General features: G+C 36.3%; 6 protein-coding genes across 6 annotated transcripts; 1 reads left to right on the top strand and 5 right to left on the bottom strand.

The window, feature by feature from the left end:
- Window positions 1–84: 84 nt before the first annotated feature.
- On the bottom strand, window positions 85–3,470 carry LOC9329282 (UDP-glycosyltransferase 85A2). The gene is made up of 2 exons (XM_021015209.1): window positions 2,728–3,470; window positions 85–1,186 (listed from the first exon to the last, which is right to left on the bottom strand). The coding sequence occupies exons 1-2, from the start codon at window positions 3,233–3,235 to the stop codon at window positions 249–251; spliced, it is 1,446 nt and encodes a 481-aa protein (XP_020870868.1). The 5' UTR covers window positions 3,236–3,470; the 3' UTR covers window positions 85–248.
- Window positions 3,471–3,598: 128 nt separating this feature from the next.
- LOC9329283 (UDP-glycosyltransferase 85A5) lies at window positions 3,599–6,466 on the bottom strand. The gene is given in 4 exon segments (XM_021015208.1): window positions 3,599–4,567; window positions 4,570–4,674; window positions 4,974–4,989; window positions 4,991–6,466. Coding segments are annotated over 4 exon segments (1,446 nt in total). The 5' UTR covers window positions 5,495–6,466; the 3' UTR covers window positions 3,599–3,746.
- Window positions 6,467–6,611: 145 nt separating this feature from the next.
- On the bottom strand, window positions 6,612–8,884 carry LOC9329284 (UDP-glycosyltransferase 85A3). The gene is made up of 2 exons (XM_002893177.2): window positions 8,217–8,884; window positions 6,612–7,691 (listed from the first exon to the last, which is right to left on the bottom strand). The coding sequence occupies exons 1-2, from the start codon at window positions 8,731–8,733 to the stop codon at window positions 6,733–6,735; spliced, it is 1,476 nt and encodes a 491-aa protein (XP_002893223.1). The 5' UTR covers window positions 8,734–8,884; the 3' UTR covers window positions 6,612–6,732.
- A 1,314-nt stretch (window positions 8,885–10,198) lies between these two features.
- LOC9329285 (UDP-glycosyltransferase 85A1) lies at window positions 10,199–13,198 on the bottom strand. Its single transcript, XM_021013567.1, has 2 exons — window positions 12,628–13,198; window positions 10,199–11,353 (listed from the first exon to the last, which is right to left on the bottom strand). Exons 1-2 carry the CDS (start codon window positions 13,142–13,144, stop codon window positions 10,410–10,412), a joined length of 1,461 nt encoding a protein of 486 aa, XP_020869226.1. The 5' UTR covers window positions 13,145–13,198; the 3' UTR covers window positions 10,199–10,409.
- A 2,885-nt stretch (window positions 13,199–16,083) lies between these two features.
- Window positions 16,084–19,152, top strand: LOC9329286 (phospho-2-dehydro-3-deoxyheptonate aldolase 1, chloroplastic). Its single transcript, XM_021012225.1, has 5 exons — window positions 16,084–16,887; window positions 16,964–17,241; window positions 17,717–17,993; window positions 18,078–18,323; window positions 18,709–19,152. Exons 1-5 carry the CDS (start codon window positions 16,363–16,365, stop codon window positions 18,964–18,966), a joined length of 1,584 nt encoding a protein of 527 aa, XP_020867884.1. The 5' UTR covers window positions 16,084–16,362; the 3' UTR covers window positions 18,967–19,152.
- Window positions 19,153–20,069: 917 nt separating this feature from the next.
- LOC9326573 (proline-rich protein 36) lies at window positions 20,070–21,703 on the bottom strand. Its single transcript, XM_002893179.2, has one exon. It carries the CDS (start codon window positions 21,617–21,619, stop codon window positions 20,255–20,257), a length of 1,365 nt encoding a protein of 454 aa, XP_002893225.1. The 5' UTR covers window positions 21,620–21,703; the 3' UTR covers window positions 20,070–20,254.
- Window positions 21,704–27,618: the final 5,915 nt, after the last annotated feature.

Here is a 27,618-nt window from a genome sequence, read left to right on the forward strand (position 1 = left end):
TTTTTATTAAAAACTAGGTAAAAACTCATGTTATACGCGGATAAATTTTATACTATTTAATTTTACAAATAATTTTATAGAATATAAATAAACGTTCATCGTTCATCACTCATATACACAACTATATTTTATAATTTATTAGGAAATGTCAATCCAATATGGTAATTTAGGATATCGTCAAAGACAATTGAAAGAACTGAAACAAACACTTGTTCATAATAAATTATAGGGTTGTCTCCATGTAGTCTCTACTCCCCTAAAAGAATCTTATTAACGACCATCTCAAAATTCAATTTAGAAGAACCATGCTTATGCTCCGTTGCTTCTTTTGCCAATCGCCGCCACTCTCCTGCCTTCTCTCTCATTTTATTTCCCTTCTCTCCATCCATCAACTCCCTAACTACCGCCTCAACCTCTTCCCTCTTCACATCTCCGCCTATCTCAATCCCCAACTCCCATTCATCACAAGAAAACTTACAATTAGTTTGTTGCTCTGCAAAGAACGGCCAACACACCATCGGAACTCCGCCACATAGACTTTCCAACGTCGAGTTCCACCCGCAATGCGTCAAGAACCCTCCAATAGCCGGGTGGGAAAGGACTTTCTCTTGAGGACACCAACTTGCCAACATCCTTCGGTCCGCTGTCTCCGTTAAAAACTCCGGTGGGACCATTGCCTCATCCCCGGCTACTAAATCTGGACGGATAACCCACAAAAACTCTTTCCCCGTTGCAGCCAAACCCCATGCAAACTCCACAAGCTGTTTCGCGCTCAACACAGTTATACTCCCGAAGTTAACATACACAACACTGTTTCGAGCTTTAGTATTTAGCCAATTCAAACACTCAGTCTCTTCTCTCCACAAATTCGATCCCATCCGTCGGATCTCACTATCCTCACTGATCTCTTGTTTCTCTAGTAAATGTAGCGGTCCAATTGAGTAAACCGGAGGTACAATAGATTGCATAGATTGGATAACGTCATGTTCTAGATCATCAAACGTGTTGAGAATGATAGCTGAAGCACGTTTGGCTCGGTCAGCCTCGCGGATGATAAAGTTGAGCATGATGTCGTCAGGATTAGTTGTTCGGATGAAGCTAGGGATGTCTTTTAGTCTTAGGTTCTTCATCGATGGTATCCAATCTATTTTTGTGTCTAAGTGTTCCTTGTTCAAGTAACTTTCATCTGCCAAACCCACCACCACCATAATATTAGTTATAACTTATAACTCAATATCATCTCAAGATTACGTAATTCAAAGCACCGTATTAATATGCAATAGTTGATGCATTTACATTGATAGTGTAATTATCAGAGCCAGAAAAGGCTATTAGAGGTCAACAATGTCAGACAAAAAGTTGTCTACATACAATGTATATGGAGTATTTGGCTAATTGCATAGAGTTTACTTTTCTTCAAGTATGTGCTCTCTTTTGGATTTTAAATTTTATTTTAGTTTACCTAGTTTGATTTTTTTTTTCCTCTTGCAAGTTATCCTACTTCTAGTTATAAAGAATAAAATAAAAATATTTTCGGTAGGGAACCACCATATATGACTATTATGTTTCGTAATCATTGTGATTTTTAGTGCCTCAAGTAGGAGAATCGAACAAACTAAAAGGATATGATTTGTTTTTGGATTCGTCTTTATTCGATTGAAAGTTCTGGTTTACAGTTTGTTTTTAACATATAGAAACCGTTTGGGTTTGACAATGTATAAGTTTTAACCCAATCTATAATACTTTATGTTGTTGACAAAGTTTATTTAGTTTGTGTAAATTGACGTAATTTATGACCATTGTTCTTTATTGGTTTGTATTATTTTTTTCACTATCGGTATTTGGTTTGTACAAAAGTATGGAAATGATTTTTTTTTTTTTTGAGAAAATACAAATTCATGGATAATTTTTTTTTCTTTTTCTCAAATTTATCATTTGTCCCTATCCTTGTTTGAAAAATCGCTAGGCGCTAGTCGGACGCTCGGCATGGGCCTAGCGATTAATCGGAAAATCGGATTAAAATCGGAGATTAATCGGGGATTAGTTTTAGGGTTATTTTAATATTTTTAAAATATATTAATCCAATATTGTAAAAATTTATGATTTTTATTACAAATTTATGATTTTTTATTAAAATTTGAACACAAGTTATTGTAAAACATCACAAACTCTCCATTCAAATGATTGAATAACAAAAATAAAAGGTTTTTTTTATACTTGCAATCTAAAAAGTAATCGGGGTATATAAGATTAGGTGGAAAATAATCGGATTAGGCGGGAAGTAATCGGATTAGGCGGAGAATAATCGGGTTACTGATTTTTTAGGGGATTAGTCATTAATCGAGGCGGATAAAATGAACCTAGCGATTAAGCGGGGAGTAATCGGGGCTAGGCGGGGATTTTTAGAACAGGGGTCCCTATTGTGGACCTCTTTTTTGGAGTATATAATAAGTACAATAATTTGTGGTTGGGATCTCTATGCGGGCCTCTTTGGTAAAGTCCAAAACCCTATATATAACTAGCACTCCAGTTACGAAATTTATATAGATAAAAGCTAGCAACTTGTTCACCTTGACTAATCTGGTTCGTCTGTTTTATATATACACGTAAAATATATGATATCTTGATGTCTCGTTTCTACGTTAAATTTAATATAATAACACGGTTTAAATCAGTATTAAAAACACGGATCAAATCGTCAATCAAACAATAATAATACAAACTTACCTTTTAGCGGCGATAATCCCTTCTCGATGAAGCGATAGTAGAAAAGATAAGCCAAGAAGCCACAAGCACTGGTTGTCCAAAAAAGAACCTCCGGGACACCGAGCTCCTCCGCAGCATCAAGTGTGAAGCTCATACAACCGTCGGATACGATACAGCTCACGGGAGGAACATCATCCCCGGCGTTGATCTGCCTGAGAAGCTCCTTGAACGGAGCGAGACAGTGCTTCATTGTGGACTCGCAAAGAGTAGGGATGTCCTGAGTGACGTCCACGTCAGTCTCCGATAGACCGTCAGGGATGGACTCAAACCGGAAAGAAGGAAGCCCGTCGACGGCGTTAGACCCACGGGACCGGAGGAGACGGTTGTGGTTGTAGACGGTGTTGACGAAGGTAACATGGAAGCCTTTAGCGTAAAGGAGTTTAGCCACTTTCATCATAGGGTTGATGTGGCCTTGAGCCGGATAAGGCACGCAAACTACGTGTGGTTTTTGGGCTACATGAGATCCCATTTTCTTTCTCTCTTATGCCGAGAAAATTATGAAAGTGGATTTGTATTTGTGATTGATAGGAATGATTCCTTTACGCTTATAGGACTCCGTTTTATAGAAAGGTATTTAACAATGAGTCGGCTCGACTTTATGATTTTCCCACGTGGGAAATCTCGAAAGATCTGCTTCACATGTGAAGATTTTTCCCATAGGTGGGATGGGCGATCTCGAGGCCGAATTTGTGCATTTATTATGTGTGAGCCTAACAAAGGATAATATTGTTTATTCAAAAGTGAGATTTTACTGAAGTGTGTAGGTGAAATAAATGTCAAAACTAGTGGCATATTTCAACACTCAAGCCAAAACATAAAATAAGGCCAATGATTAGTGAGGTTGTTGCGTTATTATTTGAATTCAAGCATACATAATATATACTGTTGAAAAAAGAAAGATAGTATGGTTTATCATTATATATGAAATAATACTTTATTTATTTAATTATACATAACATAATTTTCTAAAGATCATATGTTTAAAGTAAATTGTAGTCTCCATGTAGTCTCTCTACTCCCCCTAAAAGAACCTTGTCAACGACCATCTGAAACTTTAGTTCCGACGAACCACACATATGTTTCGTCGCTTCCTCAGCCAAGCGCCGCCACTCCTCGGTCTTCTCTCTCATTTTCTTTCCTTTGTCTCCATCCATTAGTTCTCTAACCAACTCCTCAACCTCCTCCTTCCGCACATCTCCACCGATCTCCATCCCCACTTCCCATTCATCACAACAATATTTACAATTGGTTTGCTGCTCCGCAAAGAACGGCCAACACACCATTGGAACTCCACCGGAGAGACTCTCCAAAGTCGAGTTCCATCCACTATGCGTTAAGAACCCTCCGATTGCCGGATGAGAAAGAACTTTCTCTTGAGGACACCAACTTGCTAGCATCCTTCGGTCAGCCGTCTCTAATAGAAACTTTGGCGGAAGCATTGGCACATCACCGGCTACTAAATCTTTCTTGGTCGCTGCTAAACCCCAAGCAAACTCCACGAGTTGTTTCGCACTCATCACTGTTATACTACCGAAATTAACATAAACGACGCTGTTTGGAGACTTAGTATCGAGCCAATCCAAACACTCCATCTCTTCTCTCCACATATTCGTTCCCATCTGTCCGATGTCACTTTCCTCGTCGATCTCCTGATTCACTAGTAGATGGAGCGGTCCAATAGTGTACACTTGAGGAATGATAGATTGAATAGATTGGATGGCATCATGCTCAAGACTATCGAATGTGTTGAGAATGATAGCCGAAGCACGTTTGGCTCGGTCGGCCTCATGGGCAAAAAAGTCATTATGTCTTCAAGATTAGTTGCACGGATAAAGCTTGGGATGTCTTTAAGTCTTAGGTTCCTCATCGATGGTATCCAATCTATTTTTGTGGCTAAGTAACTCTCATCTGCCAAAATCCACCAACATTTTATAAGTAATAATTCAATATCTCAATATTTACGAAAAACATTAAATCCCCGTATTATATGCAAATTTTGGTGCTTTTAATTTATATCAATACTATAGTTAATTTCAGATTAAGAATAGTGATTGCTGGTCGCCCTAACAATGACAGAAAAAGGCCTAGAAATTGATAACTTAATACATATCTATATGACTATATATATAGATATCACCTCTGTTCTAGGTATCATATATATATAGTTTAAATTATTAATGAAATAATAATATAACCTTTGTACTTACCTTTTAGTGGTGATAATTAACCCCTTCTCGATGAAGCGATAGAAGTGTAGATAAGCCAAGAAGCCACAAGCACTTGGTGTCCAAAAAAGAACATCCGGGACTCCAAGCTCCTCCGCTGCATCAAGGGTAAAGCTCATCACACCGTCGGATACAATACAGCTCACCGGAGGAACATCTTCTCGGGTGTTGATCCGCCAGAGAAGCTCCTTGAAAGGAGCTAGACAATTTTTCATGGTGGACTCACAAAGGTGAGGGACATCCTGCATGACGTCCTTGTTGGTTTCCGGTAGACCGTCAGGGATGGACTCAAATCGGAAAGAATGAAGCCCGTCAAGGGCGTTGGGACCACGTGACCGGATGAGACGTTTGTGGTTATAGTTGGTGTTGACAAAGGTAAAATGGAAGCCTCTGGCATAGAGGAGTTTAGCCACTTTGAGCATCGGATTGATGTGGCCTTGAGCTGGGAAAGGGACGCAAACTACGTGTGGTTTTTTTCCGCTAGAAACGGCATGAGATGCCATTTTCTTTTCTTGTATGCCAAAGAAAAAACAAAATAAAGATGGATATGTATGTGATTGATCTTATCAAACAGGCCACACATACAACTATGTGAATGATCTGGGAACAATTTCGCTAGGCGTTATAGGACTCCACAATGAGATGGCGAGACCATGATTCTCGCACGTAGAGATTGTCGACAAATCTTTGCCACGTGCGAAGATTTCCTATACCCCTGGGCATGAGCAATCTCGCGATATTTGTATAATTGATATACTGCCAGCCAGAAGATAAATGTTTATCGATCTACTTGGACGTTGGTCAAATAAAAGCCAAACTAGTGGTCCTATAAGGCAATAATTCGTGAAAGAAATGTTTCTTAGGGTGAGATAGAGTTTAACTAGTTCAAGACCATCATTAACGGTGGGTTCTTAACTTTAGCTCTTAATATTGTTTAAGATTAAAATTTTGGTTTTTGCAAGTTAAGAGTCAAATCTTAGCATTTTAATCTGTTTTGATTTATTTTTCAATGTTTAATTCTAAGATAATAAGCTAAGAACCATCTAAGATACCACCAATGATGGTGCTTTTACATAGTTTTAATTTATATTTTTCTTTTTTTTTTATAAATTTATATTTTTCTTCCAAATTTTTTAAATAATACTCTATACTTTTTGTATCTAGGATTTTTTTTATGTTAATAGGAAATTTGTTATGAAACTATATTTTATATGGGATCCTTGTGAAGGGGCCTTCCGATCCATCTTGAACCTAACTTCATTATGTGAGACAACATTTTCTATTTGGATATCCTACTTGGATTGATAACTATATCAATTTTATGAGTTTTAAGTTTAAAATAAATTAGCATAAACTGATCCATGTATTCTAAGTACCATCTCATTTAATTTCTATTATGGGGTCTCCTTATATTTATTTTTATAATATTTATCTAAAGGAATTCCAAATCAAGGATCCGTAATTTATTGGATCATAGACCAGAGCAAAACAAGAGAAGATAGATTATATTGACCCAATTTGATTAATAATACTAATTACTCTGTTCGATTTGGATACTTTATAACAGTCCATGGCGAAGCAGAAATTTTCTTTTCTTTCAATGCTTATTAGAAACTTGGCTTTACCAATAGTCAACTTCCACTTTACTAGTCTGGGGTAGTATTACACACGATGAAAACAATGAAAGCATTTACTTATTGATAATTATTGGTAAACTTTTATGATAATCTTACGTTTTCAATTAATTATGATCGGTGTTAGGGATCTTTCCTAAGAGAACCTTGTTGACAATCGTCTCAAAACCTATCACCGACGAACCACATGGAAGCTCGGTGGCTTTCTCCGCCAAGCGCTGCCACTCCTCCGCCTTTTCTCTCATCTTTTTTCCTTTCTCTCCATCCATGAGCTCTCTAACCACCGCCTCAACCTCTTCCCTCTTCACATCTCCACCAATCTCAATCCCAACCTCCCATTCATCACAAGAAAACTTACAATTTGTTTGTTGCTCAGCAAAAAATGGCCAACATACCATCGGAACTCCGCATGAAAGACTTTCTAACGTCGAATTCCACCCGCAATGCGTCAAGAACCCTCCTATCGCTGGATGAGAAAGAACTTTCTCCTGAGGACACCAACTTGTCAGCATTCTTCGATCCGCTGTCTCCGCTAAAACCTCTGACGGAATCACTGCCCCCTCTCCAGCTACTAAATCCGGCCGCATCACCCATAAAAACTCCTTTCCCGTTGCCGCCAAACCCCAAGCAAACTCCACAAGCTGTGTCGTGGTCATTGTTGTTATGCTCCCAAAGTTAACATAAACAATGCTATTTGGAGCCTTAGTATCGAGCCAATCAAAACACTCAGTCTCCTCTTTCCATAGATTTGATCCCATCCTTCCAATCTCACTATCTTCTTCAATCTCCCGGTTTACTAAGAGATGAAGCGGTCCAATTGGATAAACCGGTGGTAAAATAGATTGCATAGACCGGATAATGTCATGCTCGAGATCATCGAACGTGTTGAGAATGATAGCAGAGGCGCGTTTGGCTCGACATGTCTCACGGACAATGAAGTTGAGCATTATGTCGTTAGGATTAGTGGTACGTATGAAACTAGGAATGTCTTTTAATTTTAGATTTTTCATTGACGGTATCCAATCTATAACTGTGTCCAAGTATTCCTTCGTCAAGCAACTCTCATCTGCAAAATCCATCACACTTTACTTTACTTTATTGTTTAAGTAAGAGTTCTAGTTTCATTCGTACCACTCTCTCGGCCAACATCGTTTTCTAGGCCTAATTGCAAACAAAGTGATCTAGAGAGTGATGTTGGCCTAATTGCTGAACGACTTCTTAAATGATAATTAACTCATCAAGCTCATGGTGTCTTAAGAGCATGTGCAGTGGGAAGTTCTCTCAAAGTCTCTCAAAATATATTATTATAATATACATAAATTAGTTTAATTGTATAATTAAATTTTAAGTAATAATTTTTTTTTTAAACCAATTACATGTTGTCATGTGTGACATGAGTCTCTTAAGAGGTTCTCAAAAGTTCTCATATGAGAACCCATGCTCATGTCTCTCTCTTACTTTTTATTATTTTCATTTTTTATATTCTTGAGAATACTTGTGAGAACGTCCCACTGCACATGCCCTGAGAGTTCTTACGTGAACTTTAATGTTATAACGTCGATTAATTCAATAATTAATGCAGAATACGTACCTTTTACTGGACATAAACCCTTCTCGATGAAGAGATAAAAGTGTAGATAAGCCATGAAGCCACAAGCACTAGGGGTCCAAAAAATAACCTCCGGGACACCAAGCTCTTCCACAACGTCAAGAGTAAAGCTCATCGAACCATCTGATACAATACAGCTCACCGGAGGGACATCCTCACTGGTGTTAATCTGCTGGAGAAGCTTCTTGAACGGAACGAGACAGTTTTTCATTGTGGACTCGCAAAGGGCAGGGATGTCCTGCGTGGCGTCCACGCCATTCTCAGGTAGACCATCAGGTATGCACTCGAACCGGAAGGAAGGAAGTCCATCGAGTGCGTTTGCCCCACGGGACTGGAGTAGACGGTTGTGGTTATAGACGGTGTTGACGAAGGTGACGTGGAAGCCTCGGACGTGGAGGAGTTTAGCCACTTTCAGCATCGGGTTGATGTGGCCTTGAGCCGGGTAAGGCACGCAAACTACGTGTGGTTTTTGTGCGTTACAAACAACATGAGATCCCATTTTCTATCTCTCTTTTGCCAAAAGACAAAATATGATCTAACTAGGTACGGTTCACTCTAGTGTAGGCTTAGCTTAAGCTTTGAGGTACGCCATTTTATAGGAAAACGGTGAGCGCATCTGTTTATCGCACGTGGCTATTTGAACCATCTCGAGGCTCGAATATGTCCATATATTTACGAATAAATTTATATAAAATCCACAAGTTCATAATCCTCTGTTTTTTTTTTTAAAGAAAGCTAAAACTTATGATTATGATTTAAAATTATACAATATTAAACTGGGAAAAGCTCAAATTTTGAATTTAAACTTATTCCGTTAACAAAATTTAAGAAACAAATTATCTATGATATACATGTGTTTTTTTCTAGAATCAACACACATATATATTATCTATACGTACTAAACTACATTATGTCAAACTGTTTTTTTAGATGCAAATGTAAACCTATAAACTTAACTATAAAACATTTAGCGAAAATCAGACATTAGTTTTTGACTACGGTACAATGAATCAGTAATGATTGGATTTTATCATTATCAATCAATATGATTAAGTAGCTAGTAACACATGTTATAAATAACTTTTTGGATACGGATCGGACATGTTTTTGGTTATCCGGTAAAGCATTGTTAAAAGTTTTAAATTGACTGCTGCGAAGTGGACACCTACGGTTCAATTTATAAACGATATCTATATCACAATCCGAACAAAAACTTCGGTGGGGTCATAGTAATTGATGAAGCTTGTCTACGAATAAAAACGACAAAACCGTCCAAATCCTAGAATGGTACTGTGACCTGAATGATTTCATCCAAGTTGTATTGAAATTGCAAAAGAAAAATTCATTTGAAATACCAAAAATATACCGAATGAAAGGATAAGTTGTTAATATATTTTAAAAAAGAAAATCAATATATACTATACTCTTACAAACAAAACACTAAAAATAACTCGAATACAAACTTTAGAATTTCAAGACATCACCCCTCGCTTAATAAATGACAATTATGCTTTGTAACCTAAACAATTATGATTCATGCTTCATAAACCGAACTTTAGGTTTTCAATTATGAGTTCATATATTTGTGAAGACAAGGCATGTGCCAAGGTAAGGTATGTATCTTTTTTCGCTTGTGCCGAATAATTAATCTACAAAAGAAGATGAGCGAACGCATTTTCAAGACGTAATAATTATGAGTAATTAATGACCACTATTAGGTGATGATGTGAACAAAGCAGTAACAAACTGATGGTTGAGGTAAAGATTGGACTGAAAAGTAATTTTCATCAAGATTTTATTTGAAGTGTCAAAATTGATACCCTGATGGCCTGATCTATTAATTACTTAGAACGAATTCTCTACACTAACCATAAATTAAGAATAAATTTTAATTTTTACCATTATTTCACCAATGAATAGTATATTCTCAATTCAAATTTGATAACGATAGCATTGCCATGAAGTCTCAGATCAACTTGCTAGAATATTCTCAATTCAAATTAACAAGGAAAGAAAACCATGGTTGAAATTTGAAAAGAAAAAAATGAAACATAAAAGAAATTCTAAAACATCTTATAAAATGGACCACATAATAGAAAAAAAATAAACACTTACTTAGTAATCATTATAGAAATAATATATTTCGGTGATCATCTTATCTTTTAGTTAATCTTGTTATTTTTGTCCCACAAGATATTTGCTAATAACCGTCTCAAAATTCACCACGGAGGAACCAAGTTTATGCTCTGTCGCTCCCCTAGCCAAGCGCCGCCACTCTACCGCCTTCTGTCTCATTTTTTTTCCTTTCTCTCCATCCATGAGCTCTCTAACCACCGTCTCAACTTCTTCTCTCTTCACATCTCCACCTATCTCAATCCCAACATCCCACTCATCACAACAAAACTTACAATTCATTTGTTGGTCAGCAAAAAATGGCCAACACACCATTGGAACTCCACTTGAAAGACTTTCCAATATGGAGTTCCACCCGCAATGCGTCAAGAATCCTCCAATCGCCGGATGAGAAAGAACTTTCTCCTGAGGACACCAACTCGCTAGCATACTCCGGTCTTTCGTCTCCGTTAAAAACTCCGGTGGAACCACTGCCTCCTCTCCAGCTACTAAATCCGGCCGAATCACCCATAAAAACTCTTTCCCACTTCCCGCCAAACCCCAAGCAAACTCCACAAGCTGCTTCACACTCAAAACCGTTATGCTCCCAAAGTTAATGTAAATTACACTGTTTTTAGTCTTAGTATCAAGCCAATCCAAACATTCCATCTCCTCTTTCCATAAATTCGAACTCATCATTCCAATCTCACTACCTTCTTCAATCTCCCGGTTTGCTAAGAGATGAAGCGGTCCAACTGAATAAACCGGAGGTAAAATGGACTGCATAGTCTGAACAACATCATGCTCAAGGTCATCAAATGTGTTTAGAATGATAGCAGAAGCACGTTTGGCTCGCTCGGTCTCGTGGAGGGCGAAATTAATCATAACATCATCAGGATTAGTGGTACGTATGAAGCTAGGAATATCTTTTAGTTTGAGATTCTTCATGGTTGGTATAAAATCTATAACCGTGTCGTCTAAGTACTCCTTCGTCAAGTAACTCTCATCTGCCAAAACAATCACCATTTATAAATAAAGATTAGTCTCCGATATTAGTTAATAAATATTTAGGCACCCCATTTTTCAAAATTTTGACGCATTTACATAAGCGAATAAGCGTCTACGTCTATATGACTCTATAGGATACGGCATTCATTGAGTAACTTCAGAGCCAGAAGGAGTTATGAATATGACCGAAAGACAGAGTGGCCTGGTCCCTGGACAATGATATGTCTAATTGCGTTGATTTTTAAGGGTTTATCTCACTTTCATGTTTGGATATTACTCAAATTTATTTATTTTGTCAACAAGTTTGCCCTCTCTTTCTCTCTCTCTCTCTTTTTTCTGGGCAATACTGGTTATCTTTTTGTTGTCATGATCAAATTTCCTTATGCATCTATGTTATTAAAGGTCAAATTGGAACCAACACAAACAAAAGAATCTTTACACATATACTGTAAATAACCTACCTTTTATATACGGTTTAGCTCACCTAAAATTTGTTACTACTATTTAAAATCTCTCTTTTAAGATTTCGAGGCTTTTCACAAATATTAATGATACTTTCAAAAATATCAAATATATTATTGTTTACTTTCAAAATAAATAATGAAAGTTATAGAAAGGCGACGTTTGAAAATATCATATAATTTTTAGATAAGTTAACAAAAAATCTTATGCAAAACACAAAATTGAATTTAGAACATTTTATTTTACTCGATTCTAATTTGTAATCAAAGTTAAAAATCTACACATCTCTTAACAAAATATGATGGGATTTCCGTTAAATCCTTAATGTCACTCAAAATTGACTAGCGGATAGGGGAAGCGGAAGGTTAGAAAGATATCAATGCTTTTAATCAAATCAACAGTGATATTTTCTCTTATTAAATTACAAGAAAACTGCAAACGCGTAGAAATTAATAATATATCAAAACATTCATTACGTTATGTATATATTAAAATACGGACATTTCTCTTGATACTACGTATTTGGTAATGCTCAAAAACCTAGGCTACAATGTAACAATTGTATAAAATTTTAGTATATATTACAACATGACCATCTTGACCGGTCTCGTTCGTACGGGTGGATCAATTAGGATATTATAGTCTATGGCTTCGCTAAATGTGATAGCTAAATGGATATTATATATTCCATATACGAACGATCTCGTATATTAAAAACTCACCATGCTCGTCGTGTTTTAAGGGTTCTTACGTTAAATTTAATATTATAACGTCAATTAAGTCAATAATCAACGTAAGAACACGTACGTACCTTTTAGCGGAGATAAACCCTTCTCGATAAAGAGATAAAAGTGTAGATAAGCCAAGAACGCACAACCACTGGTTGTCCAAAAAAGAACCTCCGGGACCCCAAGCTCCTCCGCAACGTCAAGAGTAAAACTCATACAACCGTCGGATACAATACAGCTCACCGGAGGAACATTATCTCCGGCGTTGATCTGCTGGAGAAGCTCTCTGAACGGAGCGAGACAGTTCTTCATGGTGGACTCACAAAGGGCTGTGATGTCCTGCGTGGCATCCATGTCGGTCTCCGGTAGACCGTCAGGAATGGACTCAAACCGGAACGAAGGAAGCCCCTCGAGGGCGTTAGACCCACGAGAACGAAGGAAACGATTGTGGTTGTAGACAGTGTTGACAAAGGTGACGTGGAAGCCTCTGGCGTGGAGGAGTTTAGCCACTTTCATCATAGGGTTGATGTGGCCTTGAGCCGGATATGGAACACAAACTACATGTGGTTTTTGTGAGTTATGAACGATCTGAGATCCCATTTTTATTTATCTCTTCCGCGAAGACAATTGTGAGTTTCCTCTTTTTGTAATAAACAAATGTGAGCTTTGGTTTGTCTTTGGCATAATAAGCCATTTTATAGAGAAAGAAGAGAAGAAAAAAGAGACCAAACTAATAACTTCTTGCCCTTGGTGGTTGTCCACAAATTACGTCACGTGTGAATAGTATCCAAACCTGCCATGAGCCACTTCGAGGCCGGGATTTGTCCATTTATATGTGTAAAATTCATAATAATCAAATAAAAGATAATGTTCATCTACATGCTGAGCGTACTGCAGAAAATCTACAAGCCATACTTGCCGAATGGATCTAAGCATTTAGGGATACGTGCAACAAAATATAGGATCACGTTCCAAGTATACCTTCCAAGGCACCTGTCACATGTGCCTATGAGCCTATCCGTTTTACAAGGGAATTTTTTCCAAATTACTTTTTGCTTGTGACCGTTGAGCCGAATAATTAATCTGGAATTTAGTATATCCGCTTAATTAACATTTTTCAACGTTTCGCCTTAAGTGCAAGGCATAAGCATACTTAGAAAGTTATTTTAATCCATGATTAATAAGGAGGTAAATTGTGTCAATTGTATAGTATGTCGGACAGAGCAATACGTTGACTATTGACGTGGGAGTGGACCACTTGCCTTTATTTTCCTATAGATTTTTACCTCTTGCGGATACCTTTGGTTGTTTCTAACTTTCTGTGAAATTTAATAATTTTGGAACTATTAAGGTTTTGTCCATGTACGGGTACAGGTTGGGAAATTTAAGTGTTTTGATGTCTTTTATTTTTGACGTCACTAAAATTGTTGTCTTTATTTCCAGTTTCTTACAATTATAATTTTTCTTTTCCACTATTCCATTTATCAAAGGAACTTTCATCAAAGAAAAATAACCACAAAACAGGGGAAAACCCACGCCTAATACACTGTAACAAAGAAGAAAAATATATACGCTCCGTGAGTCCGTGACAAAGAAATTTGGATACAATCTGTAACCAAGTTCGAATTACCCTTTTGGACTAGGGTTTGACTCGATTTTTCATTTGCAATTATGAAATTAATTGGTGGAGTACTAGACTAGTCGTATACGGTATAAATGGTTGAACGGATGAGACAGAACAAGCGAATTGGATAAACTAAATAGAAAAAATATGGTCGGTATGAAACACAAACACGAGAATGTTAATGTGCCGCAAACACGAGAATGTTAATGTGCCGCAAACATAAGATGAAGGGTCTGAATAGAATGGTCCCCTGTTTTAGGAAGCATGACTACTAGGCCCAATGGATTTTCTTAGCCCATCAAATCTTAGTATGAGATTATCAATATCCTTATGGTCCAGTATAAGCACGTTCTTTATTTAATCCATAAGCCTTGTTTCTCAAATACGTTAATTCCACTATTCATTTTCTAGTCGTAGCTACATTCAGGGGCGGACCCAGCCAAAATATTTATACGGTGCAAAAAATGTTGTAAAGAAGAATTGAACCATCCACCTCATATTTAAGGGATGAGGTCTTTACCACTAGACCACTTTAGATCAATAAATGCTATATATAATCAAAACATTTTATATTTTAACCGGTGCAACTGCACCCCTCTTCCCCAACGTGGGTCCGCCCCTGGCTACATTTCGTCATACATTATTTCTCACAACTTCAGTCAAAGTCAAACAGCAGAAAAAAAATGTCGAAAAGGAAACAAAATTGGAGTTGAGAAATCACAAGTATAATTTTTTTTTTTTTTTCTTTTTTTGTCATCGCTAATGACTAAATATCTTTCTAATAAACACATAACCCCAAAGTCAACACACCTAATATTTTGTCTCTCTCCCTCTCTCCTTTCCACCAACATATTGAAGAACAAGACTCCGTGGGGTCGACCTCACCAGATCAATATTACATTGACGGTCCAATTTGTGATCTATAGCAGGAATAATACAAAAGAATATGCTCTTCATTTCCATTCCATTTGCATAACACGTTTACTAATAATACCTATAACAAATACCAAGAATAGGTCCATTGAATGTGGTCCTTGATCGTATTCGAGAAGGCATGATCATATGAGCGGAAAGTTTTTCAGTCTTCAGTCTACAAATATAGAACTAGTCGTTAATAACACATACGAATTGGATGAGATTGAAACAAATCTTATCAATCAATACTAGTAAAACTAACCAACAATAAAAGTTTGGTAAAAAATAATAATATGTCCAAACCGAATAGACTTGAAACGATAAACAATTACAAATAAACAATAAATAAGATTATAACTAAAGTGAGAGTTGGCGAAATTAGAATGGTGGGCTTCCGTCATTTACGACGGGTGTTAGGTGAGATAACCTAGCTTTACTCCTCAGCCTCATTTAATCTCGATCGGTTATTAACTTATAATCAATCGATCTACTTATAAATGTATTTAATTTTTTACTATTTCAAATATGTACAATTACACCCATGTTTTTTTCATATAACACCACATTCGACCAACTTTTGTAAATATACTAAATCTTGACCATGACTATCTTAAATATGTATATAAGACCACGAGTCCACGACCAACGCCGTGTTTGTAATTGTACTTATAAAGACTCTACGCGGTTAAAGAAAAATACTTTTGATCCTTTTAACAAACAACGTTTGATATAACTCTTTAAAATATCTTACCGTAATTTTGCTTCAAAATATCATTATACTCTTTTCTTTTATATAGTTTTAGTTACCTATTTTTCATAAAAGAACTTATTCGATAATCTAAATGAGTCTCAAATTCTATAAAATAAATTAAACAAGCTTCAAGAAAATAGAGAGAAAATATGATAAAACATTTCTCACCAAACGTTACACATGCCATTCAACACGACGCTAAACCAAGTACGTTTCCGGTTACGGACACGTTAGCCGGTTATCGTTTGAGTCTAAATTGACAAATTTACCCTTCTAACAATCCCAAACATAGGAATTACCAAAAATACCCTTACAAGTAAATTACCTACCACAACTACAACAACACATTAGCCTTCTTCTTCACCAAACACCACCACCATCTCCGATTTCGTTTATAAAACCCTCAAATTCTCATCTTAACACTTCTCAGGTTTCGTGTAACATTTCGCACACACATTTGTCGAAATCTCAACACCAAACCCAAATTGAAAAAACAAAACTTTTTTTTTTTATCAAAGTAAACGAAAAATGGCGCTTATGAATGGAACCATGAATCTATCATCGGTCAAATCATCGATGATCAACCACCGTCAACCAAACTTCTCCTCCGCCGTCGCAAGACCCACTTCTTTCCGGATCTCCGCCGTTCAAACCGACCCAAAAACGCCAGCTGCTTCATCGGCGGCGGCGGCGGCGACGACTCCGGCAGCGTTGACGAAGACCGTTGGAGTTAATGTGGGTAAAGGAAAATGGGCACCAGAGAGTTGGAGGACGAAGAAAGCGTTACAACAACCGGAATATCCAGATTTAGCTGAGCTTGAAGCTGTGCTCGAGACAATCGAAGCTTTTCCTCCGATCGTGTTCGCCGGAGAAGCTAGATTGCTTGAGGAGCGTTTAGGACAAGCAGCGATGGGTGAAGCGTTTCTGTTACAAGGAGGAGATTGTGCAGAGAGTTTCAAAGAGTTTAATGCGAATAACATTCGTGATACTTTCAGGATTCTTCTTCAGATGGGTGCTGTTTTGATGTTCGGAGGTCAAGTTCCTGTTGTTAAGGTATAATAAAGGTTAAGACTTTTGATTCGTTTTTGAAGAAAGTTTGGATTTTGTGTGATGAGATTTGAGTTTTTAGGTTGGGAGAATGGCGGGTCAATTTGCGAAACCGAGATCGGATTCGTTTGAGGAGAAAGATGGAGTGAAATTGCCGAGTTACAGAGGAGATAACATTAATGGAGATGCGTTTGATTCGAAATCTAGGATTCCTGATCCACAGAGGATGATTAGAGCTTATTGTCAATCTGCTGCTACTTTGAATCTTTTGAGAGCTTTTGCTACTGGTGGTTATGCTGCTATGCAGAGAGTTACTCAATGGAATCTTGATTTCACTGAAAGAAGTGAGCAAGGAGACAGGTAACTAAACAAAACTATAAAGCTTTTGGATATGGATCTCTTAGTTGCCATAGAGTTAGATGATTGATTGTTTGTGTCTAGTGGAATGTAAACAGTTAGGGATTTGTTGTAGTCGTGAGTAAGATCTGAGTGTTTGCGTTTGCGTTTTCGTGTTGTGATATTCTAAACGCAAAAGTAAAGAAACATTAAGGCCTAGTTTGGGGATCATATAACTGACTACATTCTTTTTATTGCTTGTGTTGGCTTATTTTGATGCAATGTTCACTTTTTGAATACCTAACCTTATTTGGTATCAACTAATTAGGTTTTTATTTATGGAGTGGATGCGAAAAAGAGTTTGGAAGTTTTTCCCTTTTTTAGTAGCTGATAAGCCTAATCATTGTTCCAACCTTATCGAGTAAATGTAGGATGTCTCGTTATTTTTGTCTACAATTTGGGTATGTGTGTGTGGTAATCTGTTATATTGGTTTGGCAGGTACCGTGAACTAGCTAACCGTGTTGATGAAGCGCTTGGTTTCATGCACGCTGCTGGACTAACACTCGATCATCCCATAATGCAAACAACTGACTTCTGGACTTCTCATGAATGTTTGCTCTTGCCTTATGAACAATCACTAACAAGGCTAGACTCGACCTCTGGTCTCTACTATGACTGTTCTGCTCATATGATTTGGGTTGGTGAGAGAACCAGACAGCTCGATGGTGCCCATGTCGAGTTCTTAAGAGGTGTTGCTAATCCTCTTGGAATCAAGGTTTGTTATCCCAACTCTTCTTATAATACATATCAGGTTTTAGTTTTACCGTAGTGAGACTGATTGAGATCATTTGTTGTATAGGTGAGTGATAAAATGGATCCAAAGGAGCTAGTGAAGCTGATTGAGATCTTGAATGCTGACAATAAGCCTGGAAGGATTACCATAATCACAAGAATGGGAGCTGAGAATATGAGAGTGAAGCTTCCGCATTTGATCAGAGCTGTGCGACGCGCTGGACAGATTGTGACTTGGGTCAGTGACCCAATGCACGGAAACACCATTAAGGCTCCTTGTGGTCTCAAGACTCGTCCTTTTGACGCCATCTTGGTAAGTTTTTAACTCATAAAAACTCTCCCTATTGATTACAAATTGTTTTACTACTGTTTAGGTTCTTTTGATCATTGCAAATGATAGAAATAGGAATAATTGTCTCTCTTTTTTTCCAAAATAGTAAAATAATTAGTATGTGATGATTGTGGTAGTAGGTGAGATAGTGAAAGATGACAAAAAATCAGACTTTGGTTGGGCCAAAGTTGACACAACTGCTTTTTTTAAAGTTTGGTGGTCCTGCGAATGTTCAAAAACATTAAATACCAAACTAAGCAATTTCAGTAAAGTTAATTGTTTGATTTTGATTTGAAAAAGATAATCTTGAATTATTATACTTGTATTATTGCAAATCATCTAATTAATGTTAATTGATAATATATAGGCTGAAGTGAGAGCGTTCTTCGACGTGCACGAGCAAGAAGGTAGCCACCCAGGAGGAATTCACCTAGAAATGACCGGTCAGAACGTGACCGAGTGCATCGGTGGTTCACGCACAGTCACCTTCGATGACTTGGGTTCACGTTACCACACCCACTGTGATCCTCGCCTTAACGCATCACAGTCTCTCGAGCTGTCCTTCATCATCGCCGAACGTCTTAGAAAGAGACGCATCAAGTCTCAACAGGCTTTTGCTGTCTAATCAAATAAACATTGGCTTATAATAATATCTATCTACATAAATGTGTGTGTGTGAACTTAATACAATCTCATTTATCTTTGATTCAAATCTTGTGTCAAAAGAACGCTTAAGGTTTTGTTTTAATGTTGTTAGTGAGTATTATTTCCATTTTGGACTTAATAAAATCATGGATGGTTGGATTTTATTTATGTTGTGAACAGTTTTGGGTTTTAGTTATCACCAATTGTAGCAAGTAGAGAGATACACGTTGAAGTCAAGATATGATCTGGAACAATCAGTCATTTTGAGACAATTATAAGAGGACAAGTCTATAATGCTCTCAAACTCCAACCATAAAAATCAAAGCTAAGTCGAACTATCAATCCTGGATAACATCGATTTCTTTCTTCTTTTGTACCTCTATAATAACAAAATTTCAAAAAGATTAGATAACATGTTTGATGTGATAACGAAGTAAATGTTTTTGATAACCACTTACATTCAAAGTATTGTTAGATTAATGAAATTCCTCAGCTATGAAATAAATTTGCATATTTTTGAGTAGTTTTCACGCTCTACAACTTCCCTAATCGATGAAATTTTAACGAACTTACATCAAACAATGTTGTTGGAAAAATGTATAAAATTCATTTAAAAAGTAATTTTGATAAGACTGAACTACGTAATATTCATTATTAAAGTAATTTTGATAAGATTTTTTACTTGTAATGCCTTCAACAAACCCTTTTACATTTAACTTTCGATATTGATCTTTAGCAAATAAAAAAAATTTGGATATTGATATAGGATTTTTCAAGCTAAATATTGACCCTTTTTTGACACTTTTGGTTTGAAAGTTCAAAATTTTCAAGCATCGTAAATGAATAAAGGATTTTAATTTTAGACGTGTAGATCCATCGTTTCAGATCATGAAAGCTTTTTGCGATTTTTCATGTGATTTAGAGAAGAAAAAAATATGTCACATGTTTCAAGCGATAGTTTGTTTTCTCTGCTTGAAAGGGAAATAGTTGAGTTGACTTGATTGACCTGACCGGTTATGAAATCATTGTTCTTAAAAAAATAAAAAAAAACTGTCATAAGAGAAACGAAGATAAACAAGCAATGATCACAAAGAAGTTGTCACATAGAAAAACGAAGATAACAACAGAAACATGAAACAAAAGCAGCAAAAGTTACAAAAACATAAACCAAGAACACCAACAATAGAAATGAAAAAAAAAACACTGATTCAGGTTTGGAAGCAGCCCCCTCATGGGCCAAGGCATAGAGGTTAGAGATGACAGGAATATCAGGTGAGGTATATTGATCGGTCAAATGGCCACTCTAGATTCCCTAACGGTGAAGTCACTGGAACTGGTGGTGGAGTGTTTTCTCGGATTATTAACGGTGAAGTCGCCGGAACCAATGGTGGAACGTTCTCCAGTGGTAGATTGTTTTCAGAATTTGACCACTCTACTGGTGAAATCCCCGGAACTAGTGGTGGAAGGTTCTCTGGTTGTAGATAGTTGGGATAGTTAAGCCCGTCTAGACTCCATAACGGTGAACCTGCCGGAACTGGTGCTGGAGTGTTCTGAAAATTAGGCCAGTCTAGACTCATTGACGGTGAAGTCGCCGGAACCAATGGTGGAACGTTCTCTTGTAGATTGTTCTGGATATTTGGGCAGTCTAACGGTGAAGTCGCCGGAACGAAAGGTAGAACGTTCTCTGGTTGTAGATAATTCGGAAAGTTGGACCAGTCTAGACTCCATAGCGGTGAAGCTGCCGGAACCAGTAGTGGAACGTTCTCCGGTCGTATATCGTTGAGAGGATTAGGCCAGTCTACACTCCATAACTGTGAAGTTTCCGGAACTTGTGTGAGAGATCGTTGAATCAAGCTCGGAGAGAGTGGACCGTTTGGAGGATCTGGCACTTGCCAATATAAAGATCCGTACGGTGAAGGCACCATAACTGGTGGAGGAATGTCCTCTGATAGTAGATCGTTCATAGAATTGGCCTGATCTAATGATTCGAACGGTAAAGTCGTTGGAACTGGTGGTTGTAGAATGTTCTCTGTTTGTAGATTATTAGGAGACATAAGCCACTCAAAAGATCTGAACGGTGCACTCGTTGGAACTGCTGATGGTGTAATGTTCTCTGATCCTTGATTGTTTGGAGAATGAGGCTGAACTGGTGAAGGAGGAATGTTCTCATCACCATTTGCGAACAGAGGAGGCAACGTAGACCCATGCAACTGTTCATGGTTCATATCGTCTTCTATAATATTGTTCTCAAAGTCCTGCGAAATAGTATCCACCCGAGCTTCCACTGACTCTTGTTCTCGATGAGAAGGCGGTGACAGAGGAAGATATGGTGGAGACGGAGGTTGAGTGTTGAGTGATTCAACCGTTGAGGGGATCACGGCATTAGTAGTACTCGAAACCGTAGGAAATCGATAAGGTTGAGTAGTAATACGAGAGACACTTGGTCGGGAATTGTTAACAACCAATGGCGGAGGAGGGGACATATCAAAACGATGGCCCTGGGTAGAGCCGGTGAGGCGATGAACCGTCTCTTTAAAATGGCGTTTGTGGATTGTCATGATCAGCGTCTCCTTACCTTTCCATTTTGATCTCTCATAGGAAACATTGTTAGTTTTGTTTGGATAAAGATCCATTGGGAAACTTTGAGGTAAATTGGTGATTTTTTCTTGCTTCTTCCCTCACTTTTTCTTATTTTGCTTATGTTTTTTCTCACAAATTGACCATATATATATATAACAAATGTTCTTCGTATCTTTCCAGGTACCCACTAATTAGATTTCCAAAAACACTTGGTTTGAAAATATGTAGTGTAGGTATATATATATAGCAACCATATTATGATTTATGTTTTGTATTTATAATTTAGGTAATCTGTTGAATTAAAATTAAGAACCGGACCCAACCGGACCCGCGAAGAATTACGCGCGAAATTTAACAGTTCTAGCTATTTTCTGATAATTATTTATAAATCTATTATATAATATTAGAATTAATTTCTAGTAAATATAATTTAAATTTTCGCAAGCAAACTATACAGTTTATTTATTTCACTTAGAGTAAACATTTTCAATTACCAAATGGACATTTTTTTTTAATTTTTTTTACATCAAATTTTATTTTTTCACATATATTAATTTGTTTCCTTTGAAATTAATAAGTAACTACAGGTCATAGATATATTTTGAGATGTAATAATTAAAATAAATGAAATACTTCTTTGTTTGGCAAGTCATTAAATTTTACTTTTTCTCTTTTTAATTACTTGTTTATATTGTTTATTGTTTATATGTCGATATAAACAAGTAATTTACTTCTTTAACATAAATGTTGAATACTAAAGTTTTGGAAACCTCTTCATGTTTACTTGTTTATACATAAAACCCGAAATCCGAAAACCGATCCGAAAAATCCGGAACCGAACCCGAACCGAATAGTCACAAAATCCGAACGGATAATGAATTCTCCTATCCGAATTACCCGAACCGAATCCGATCCGAACCGAAAACCGAAAAGATATCCGAAAACCGGAAATAAAAATTATATATCCAAAAATATTAGTTCTATTTAGTTGTAATTTTATAGCAAATAACAAAAATATCCTAAATATCCTAGATTTCGAAAAAATTTTAGTTATATTTGTTAAAATTATACATATTTTTGCAAAATTTAATTAAATTTTAGTGAGATTAAACCAATTTTTATTAACATTGAACTATTTTTAAGTTTTTTTTCCCAAAAACCGATCCGAATCCGACACCTATCTGAACCGAAACCGAACCGATGACTCATAAAATCCGAACGGATAATAAATTCTCCTACCCAAATTATCCGAATCCGAATATATCCAAACCGAAACCGAACCGAAAATTCATAAAATCCGAACGGATAATAAACTCTCATACCCGAATTATCCGAATCCGAATATATCCGATCCGAATCCGATTTGAAATCCGAATGCCCAGGCCTATGTATACATATAAGCAAGTGACATATAAACAAGACCCATCCAGCGATTTTGTTTTTCTTTCAACTTCGAATGTTCAATGCTTGTGATAATATTAAAATTACCGAATCAAGCTGTGCCTAGAGTTTTGGTAGCCGAAGACAAAAAAAAAAAAAAAAAGACCGATGGTTTATACTTCTTCATAATAAAATGTGTTATAACTTATAACTAAAGCTAAACAAAAAATTTGTAATAAACTAGAGATATGTAACACTATGTTCTTAATCTATGAAAATAACATTTTGTACAATTAACTATAAAATATATACCTTTATATATTTTTGTATTATATTTTCTTAGTTAACACTTTTTTATCTATGAAAATACTAAAATTCAAAAACATTTTATTGTAAATTCTTAGAGATATATAATAATACTTTTGATATATTAAACAAAATTTTCAAACTTAAGAAGAATAACACTAAAAATAAATATTTTACTAATATACTAAATAACTAGATTTTAACCCGCGGTACACCGCGGGATGATTTAATTTTAAAGTTAGTATAAAAATATTTTGTAAATTGTATCTCCTTATAACATATTTACTAGGGGAGGTCCCCGCGCCCGGCGTGGGGTTGTATGTTGATTAAGACCAGAATTACTAATCAATATTTAGGGTTATCAAGTTAGGGATATTTATTGATTTAGTTTTGTCAAGAGTCTAATTTTTATAACGACATTAATATAGAATTATGGTAAAACGCTATAACTTTTGATATATATTATTAGTAATCAACAATTAATAGTGTTTTTTAATCACAAACAATTTATTAGTGTTTATATCTTGATATATATAATAGAATTAAATATAAAAAATCTATATATTTAAACCAACAATATATTACTCCCTCTGTTTCATTATATTAGATGTTTTAGGGATTTTATTTTGTTTCACATTATAAGATGTTTTACAAGTTTCAAAGTTAATTTAAATGCATTTGACCATTTATGACTATTTATATTTTGCAGTCATTATTATGATTGAGTTTTTTTTTTTAACTAAATATAAATGATGTTTTTAAAAGAAAATAAAATATCTAAATATGTGTTCATTTACCTTAAACCTCTTATATTTTGAAACAGAGGGAGTATTAAATTAAAGATTGTAGGCATAGATATGGAGACTAAACATCGATAATATTTACGATCTTGTAAAATTAAATGTTATGTTAACTTGCAAATTCCTTCAATTTTTACCAAACATTGAAGTTTAAAGATTATGTTCATTTGGAAACTCCTTCCATTATCCCAAAGATATTGATGTCAAAACTCTTACGTTAATTTTGATATCACGCTCTTCTTCTCCAGATTATTTTAATAATTGTCCACTCGTCAAAGACTGTCTTCTTGGGGGCAAATTCAATTTGATGAGTGTTGTCTTTGCACTATTGCAACAAAGTCTCGGGATCACCTCCTGCTCCTCTGTGAGCTCTTCCGAGGTGTGGAATTTGGTTTTCCCTAGGCATTCTCCTCGACACGGTTGTTTTGCTCTTGGACTGAGCTACTTTCTTGGACATGACGCTCTTCTTCTCATGAGACATGTAAATAATTGTCCACTCGTCAAAGACTCGGTTCTTGGGGATAAATTCAATTCGATGAGCGTTGTCAAGGTAAAATCTAGAACATCCACCTCCATTCATGAGACATGGTTTCCCTGAAAAATATTCAATTCGATAAGATCATACAACATATTAACTGTCTTAAGTTTTTTTATTTTTAATATGATAAAGAAATATCAATCAATACCTATATACTAATCGGCCGAGTGGAATAATCAAAAGAATTAAAAATTCAAACAATTTTTAGTTTACAAAATTATGTTTTAACATATAGATAAATATATTTTACGAAATGATCACATAAAACTGAAAATGATAAACGTGTATTCTTCAAGACCAAATCTTCAAGATCAATAAAGATTTGACAACGGAGAAAGATTATGCTTGGAGAACAACCATTCAACAATTTTTTTTCTTCTTCTTTTATAATTCTTTATGCAATTGTGTTTTATAGGCCTAAACATTAAGGAAGTTTATAGACTTTGTTAATGATTATATTATACCAAGTATAAATTTGGCATATAGTATTTACAAAATTTTGTGTAATGCCATACCAAATTATAAAACTATGATGTTTGGATTCATCCTATTACTTACAAAAAAACATAAAATCAACCATTACTTTTATCAACTATGGCTCACAAACAATGTTAATAGTCTATCTTTTACCATATTTACATATTCAAAATTTGCAATGTGATCGCCATTAATAAGTTATAATTAATAATAACAGTTATTTTAAATTATATTAATTGTTTTTATACACAAAAAACTCAAAAATTGTCTTCTCAAATGCTATTTTTAAATTGTCAAAAATTATTATTTATATAAAATAAAGACCTATTGATTAAATCAAAAATGTTCTTCATTGATATGAAAACATAATATAAAAATAAAAAAATTATTAAAAACCAATGAAATATTAAAAACCCTAACATAAGCAAAGGTATAGTAATCTTAAAAACCATAATGCAACAACTAATACGTAGTGGTGAGAGACACAATTTTTTTTATCTCGTCTTTGATTGTCAAGAACTAAATATCATCATCTCTAAACACTTTGCATCGCTTCTATTTAAGGTGTCCAAGTCGTTGATATCTTCATCTCTAGCTTTGAGAGACTTCTAGCATTCATGTGTCCAAGTCGCTGATTGCAGAGCACCAGATCATCCTTCTTAGCTCCAAAACATGTTTTAGTTAGGTTTTCCCACATGTAACAATTGTTCTCAGTACGGATTTCGGAGAGAGCATTGCGGTTCTTCTCATCTGTAGTCCAACATTTCACTTTATTGAAGCTCACTGTTAATCCTTGAACAATATACACATTGGTGAGTTGAGGTTCTTTAGCTTCAGTTAAGTCTCTTTTGCCCTTAATCTTTTCCTTTTCTCCACCACCAAACGTGACTTTGCTCTCTTTTACTTCAGTGTAATTGTTGAGATTGGCTTGATTCCATGTGATATGTCTAGAAGCTCCATTATCGAAGTACCAAAGCTTAGTCATACTTTTTTCAATTAAGGTATATGCAACATGGCAGTACATATCAGATTTTGCAAACATTTACTTTATACTCTCTTCTCTAATGTGGATAGAACCTTCCATGTCTCATTAGGTTCTTCAATTTAGCTGCATATGTGTAGCAGTACATCTATATGTGACCATGACGACCACATCAATAACATTCATACCCAGTCACTGCTCTGTGATAATGGTTATGATTCTGATGCAAACGTCTTGCTCGAACAGCTCCAATGTAGTTTTGAAATAAAAACTGATAACGACGTGCATGTACACCCTTTCTTGGAACGAAATTTGTCTTCCCACTTGTCTCACCTCCATGATAGCCTAATCTAAAATTAGATTTTCCAACTCTCCCAGACCCTAAGTGTAATGCCCTCACCGCCACCTCACTTAATGGGCCCCACGTCCTCTCTCGGCCCGTGGGCCCACTATCTTCTGACGGCCGGTTCGCTATGTCCGAGAGGCTTTAAAGACTTGTTTACCGACCCTACAAATCACCACATGATCTTTCCCTGTGTTTTGTCCTCACTCACACAGTTCCGATAATAACTTCTCAGAAGGTCACCCATCCTAAAATTGTTCCAGCTCAAGCACGCTTAACTGTGGAGTTCTCTCAGGACAGTTGACCGAAAAAATAAGTGCACTTTTGTGACATAGGAGGCCAAATCAATTCTTTTAAACCTCTCCGCATGCACTACCATATTCCTGAAATCGGGGTGTTACAATTCACCGTTACTAACAGATCGCAACGTCCTCGTTGCGCACCAAGACCCTCACCCGTTGTGGTCGACTTCTATCCCAGTGGTTTGCTCATTCCTAGTTTGCTCTAAGTATTCCTTTTGCTTAGTTGTTTTAGTTTGGGACCCACGTCTTCTCTCAGCATGTGGGCCCACTGTCTTCCGACGGCCCGTTTGCTACGTTCGGGAGGCTTTAAAGACTTGTTTACCAACCCTACAAATCACCACATGATCTTTCCCTGTGTTTTATCTTCACTCACATAGTTCCGACAATCACTTCCCGGAAGGTCACCCACCCTAAAATTGCTCAAGATCAAGCATGCTTAATTGTGGAGTTCTCTCAGGATAGTTGACCGAAAAGATAAGTGCACTTTTGTGACATAGGTGGCCAAATCAATTCTTTTAAGCCTTTCTGCATGCACCACCATATTCATGAAATCGGGGTGTTACACTAAGATGTTATCCAGATCCTTTGTCACACTATTCAGTATGTGTATCTTCTTCCGAGTATCACTCAAGTCTTGTGTGAGAGCTCTGTTTGTTTTTCCCCTCTAAACCACACTTTTGAGTCAGCTCACTGTTCTTCTTAATTTCCAGAGCTAGGCCTCCTTTGAGCTTCTCCTTCTAACCTTGAAGTGTTAACTTTTCTTCCATCCATGAGACCTTCTCCTTACTCATTAAGAACCAGTTGTCATACAATATTCTAAACTGTCCATGGATGTCCACATCCTTCACAGTGTCTGATTCATCATCAGTTGAGCTGGCTACATTTCAATTAATTTTTCTGCTTCACTGTTAGAGCTTTCACCTT

This window comes from Arabidopsis lyrata (genome assembly GCF_000004255.2).
Source record: "Arabidopsis lyrata subsp. lyrata unplaced genomic scaffold ARALYscaffold_1, whole genome shotgun sequence".
NCBI lineage: Eukaryota > Viridiplantae > Streptophyta > Magnoliopsida > Brassicales > Brassicaceae > Arabidopsis > Arabidopsis lyrata.

Coding starts and splice junctions, on each gene's coding strand:
- LOC9329282 (XM_021015209.1), bottom strand. CDS start 3,235: ATGGGATCTCATGTAGCCCAAAAACCACACGTAGTTTGCGTGCCTTAT. Junction 1,187..2,727: donor GGGATTATCGCCGCTAAAAG/GTAAGTTTGTAT, acceptor TGGGTTTGGCAG/ATGAAAGTTACTTGAACAAG.
- LOC9329286 (XM_021012225.1), top strand. CDS start 16,363: ATGGCGCTTATGAATGGAACCATGAATCTATCATCGGTCAAATCATCG. Junction 16,888..16,963: donor GTCAAGTTCCTGTTGTTAAG/GTATAATAAAGG, acceptor TTGAGTTTTTAG/GTTGGGAGAATGGCGGGTCA. Junction 17,994..18,077: donor CTAATCCTCTTGGAATCAAG/GTTTGTTATCCC, acceptor TTTGTTGTATAG/GTGAGTGATAAAATGGATCC.
- LOC9329285 (XM_021013567.1), bottom strand. CDS start 13,144: ATGGGATCTCAGATCGTTCATAACTCACAAAAACCACATGTAGTTTGT. Junction 11,354..12,627: donor GGGTTTATCTCCGCTAAAAG/GTACGTACGTGT, acceptor TTGTTTTGGCAG/ATGAGAGTTACTTGACGAAG.
- LOC9326573 (XM_002893179.2), bottom strand. CDS start 21,619: ATGGATCTTTATCCAAACAAAACTAACAATGTTTCCTATGAGAGATCA.
- LOC9329284 (XM_002893177.2), bottom strand. CDS start 8,733: ATGGGATCTCATGTTGTTTGTAACGCACAAAAACCACACGTAGTTTGC. Junction 7,692..8,216: donor GGGTTTATGTCCAGTAAAAG/GTACGTATTCTG, acceptor TGGATTTTGCAG/ATGAGAGTTGCTTGACGAAG.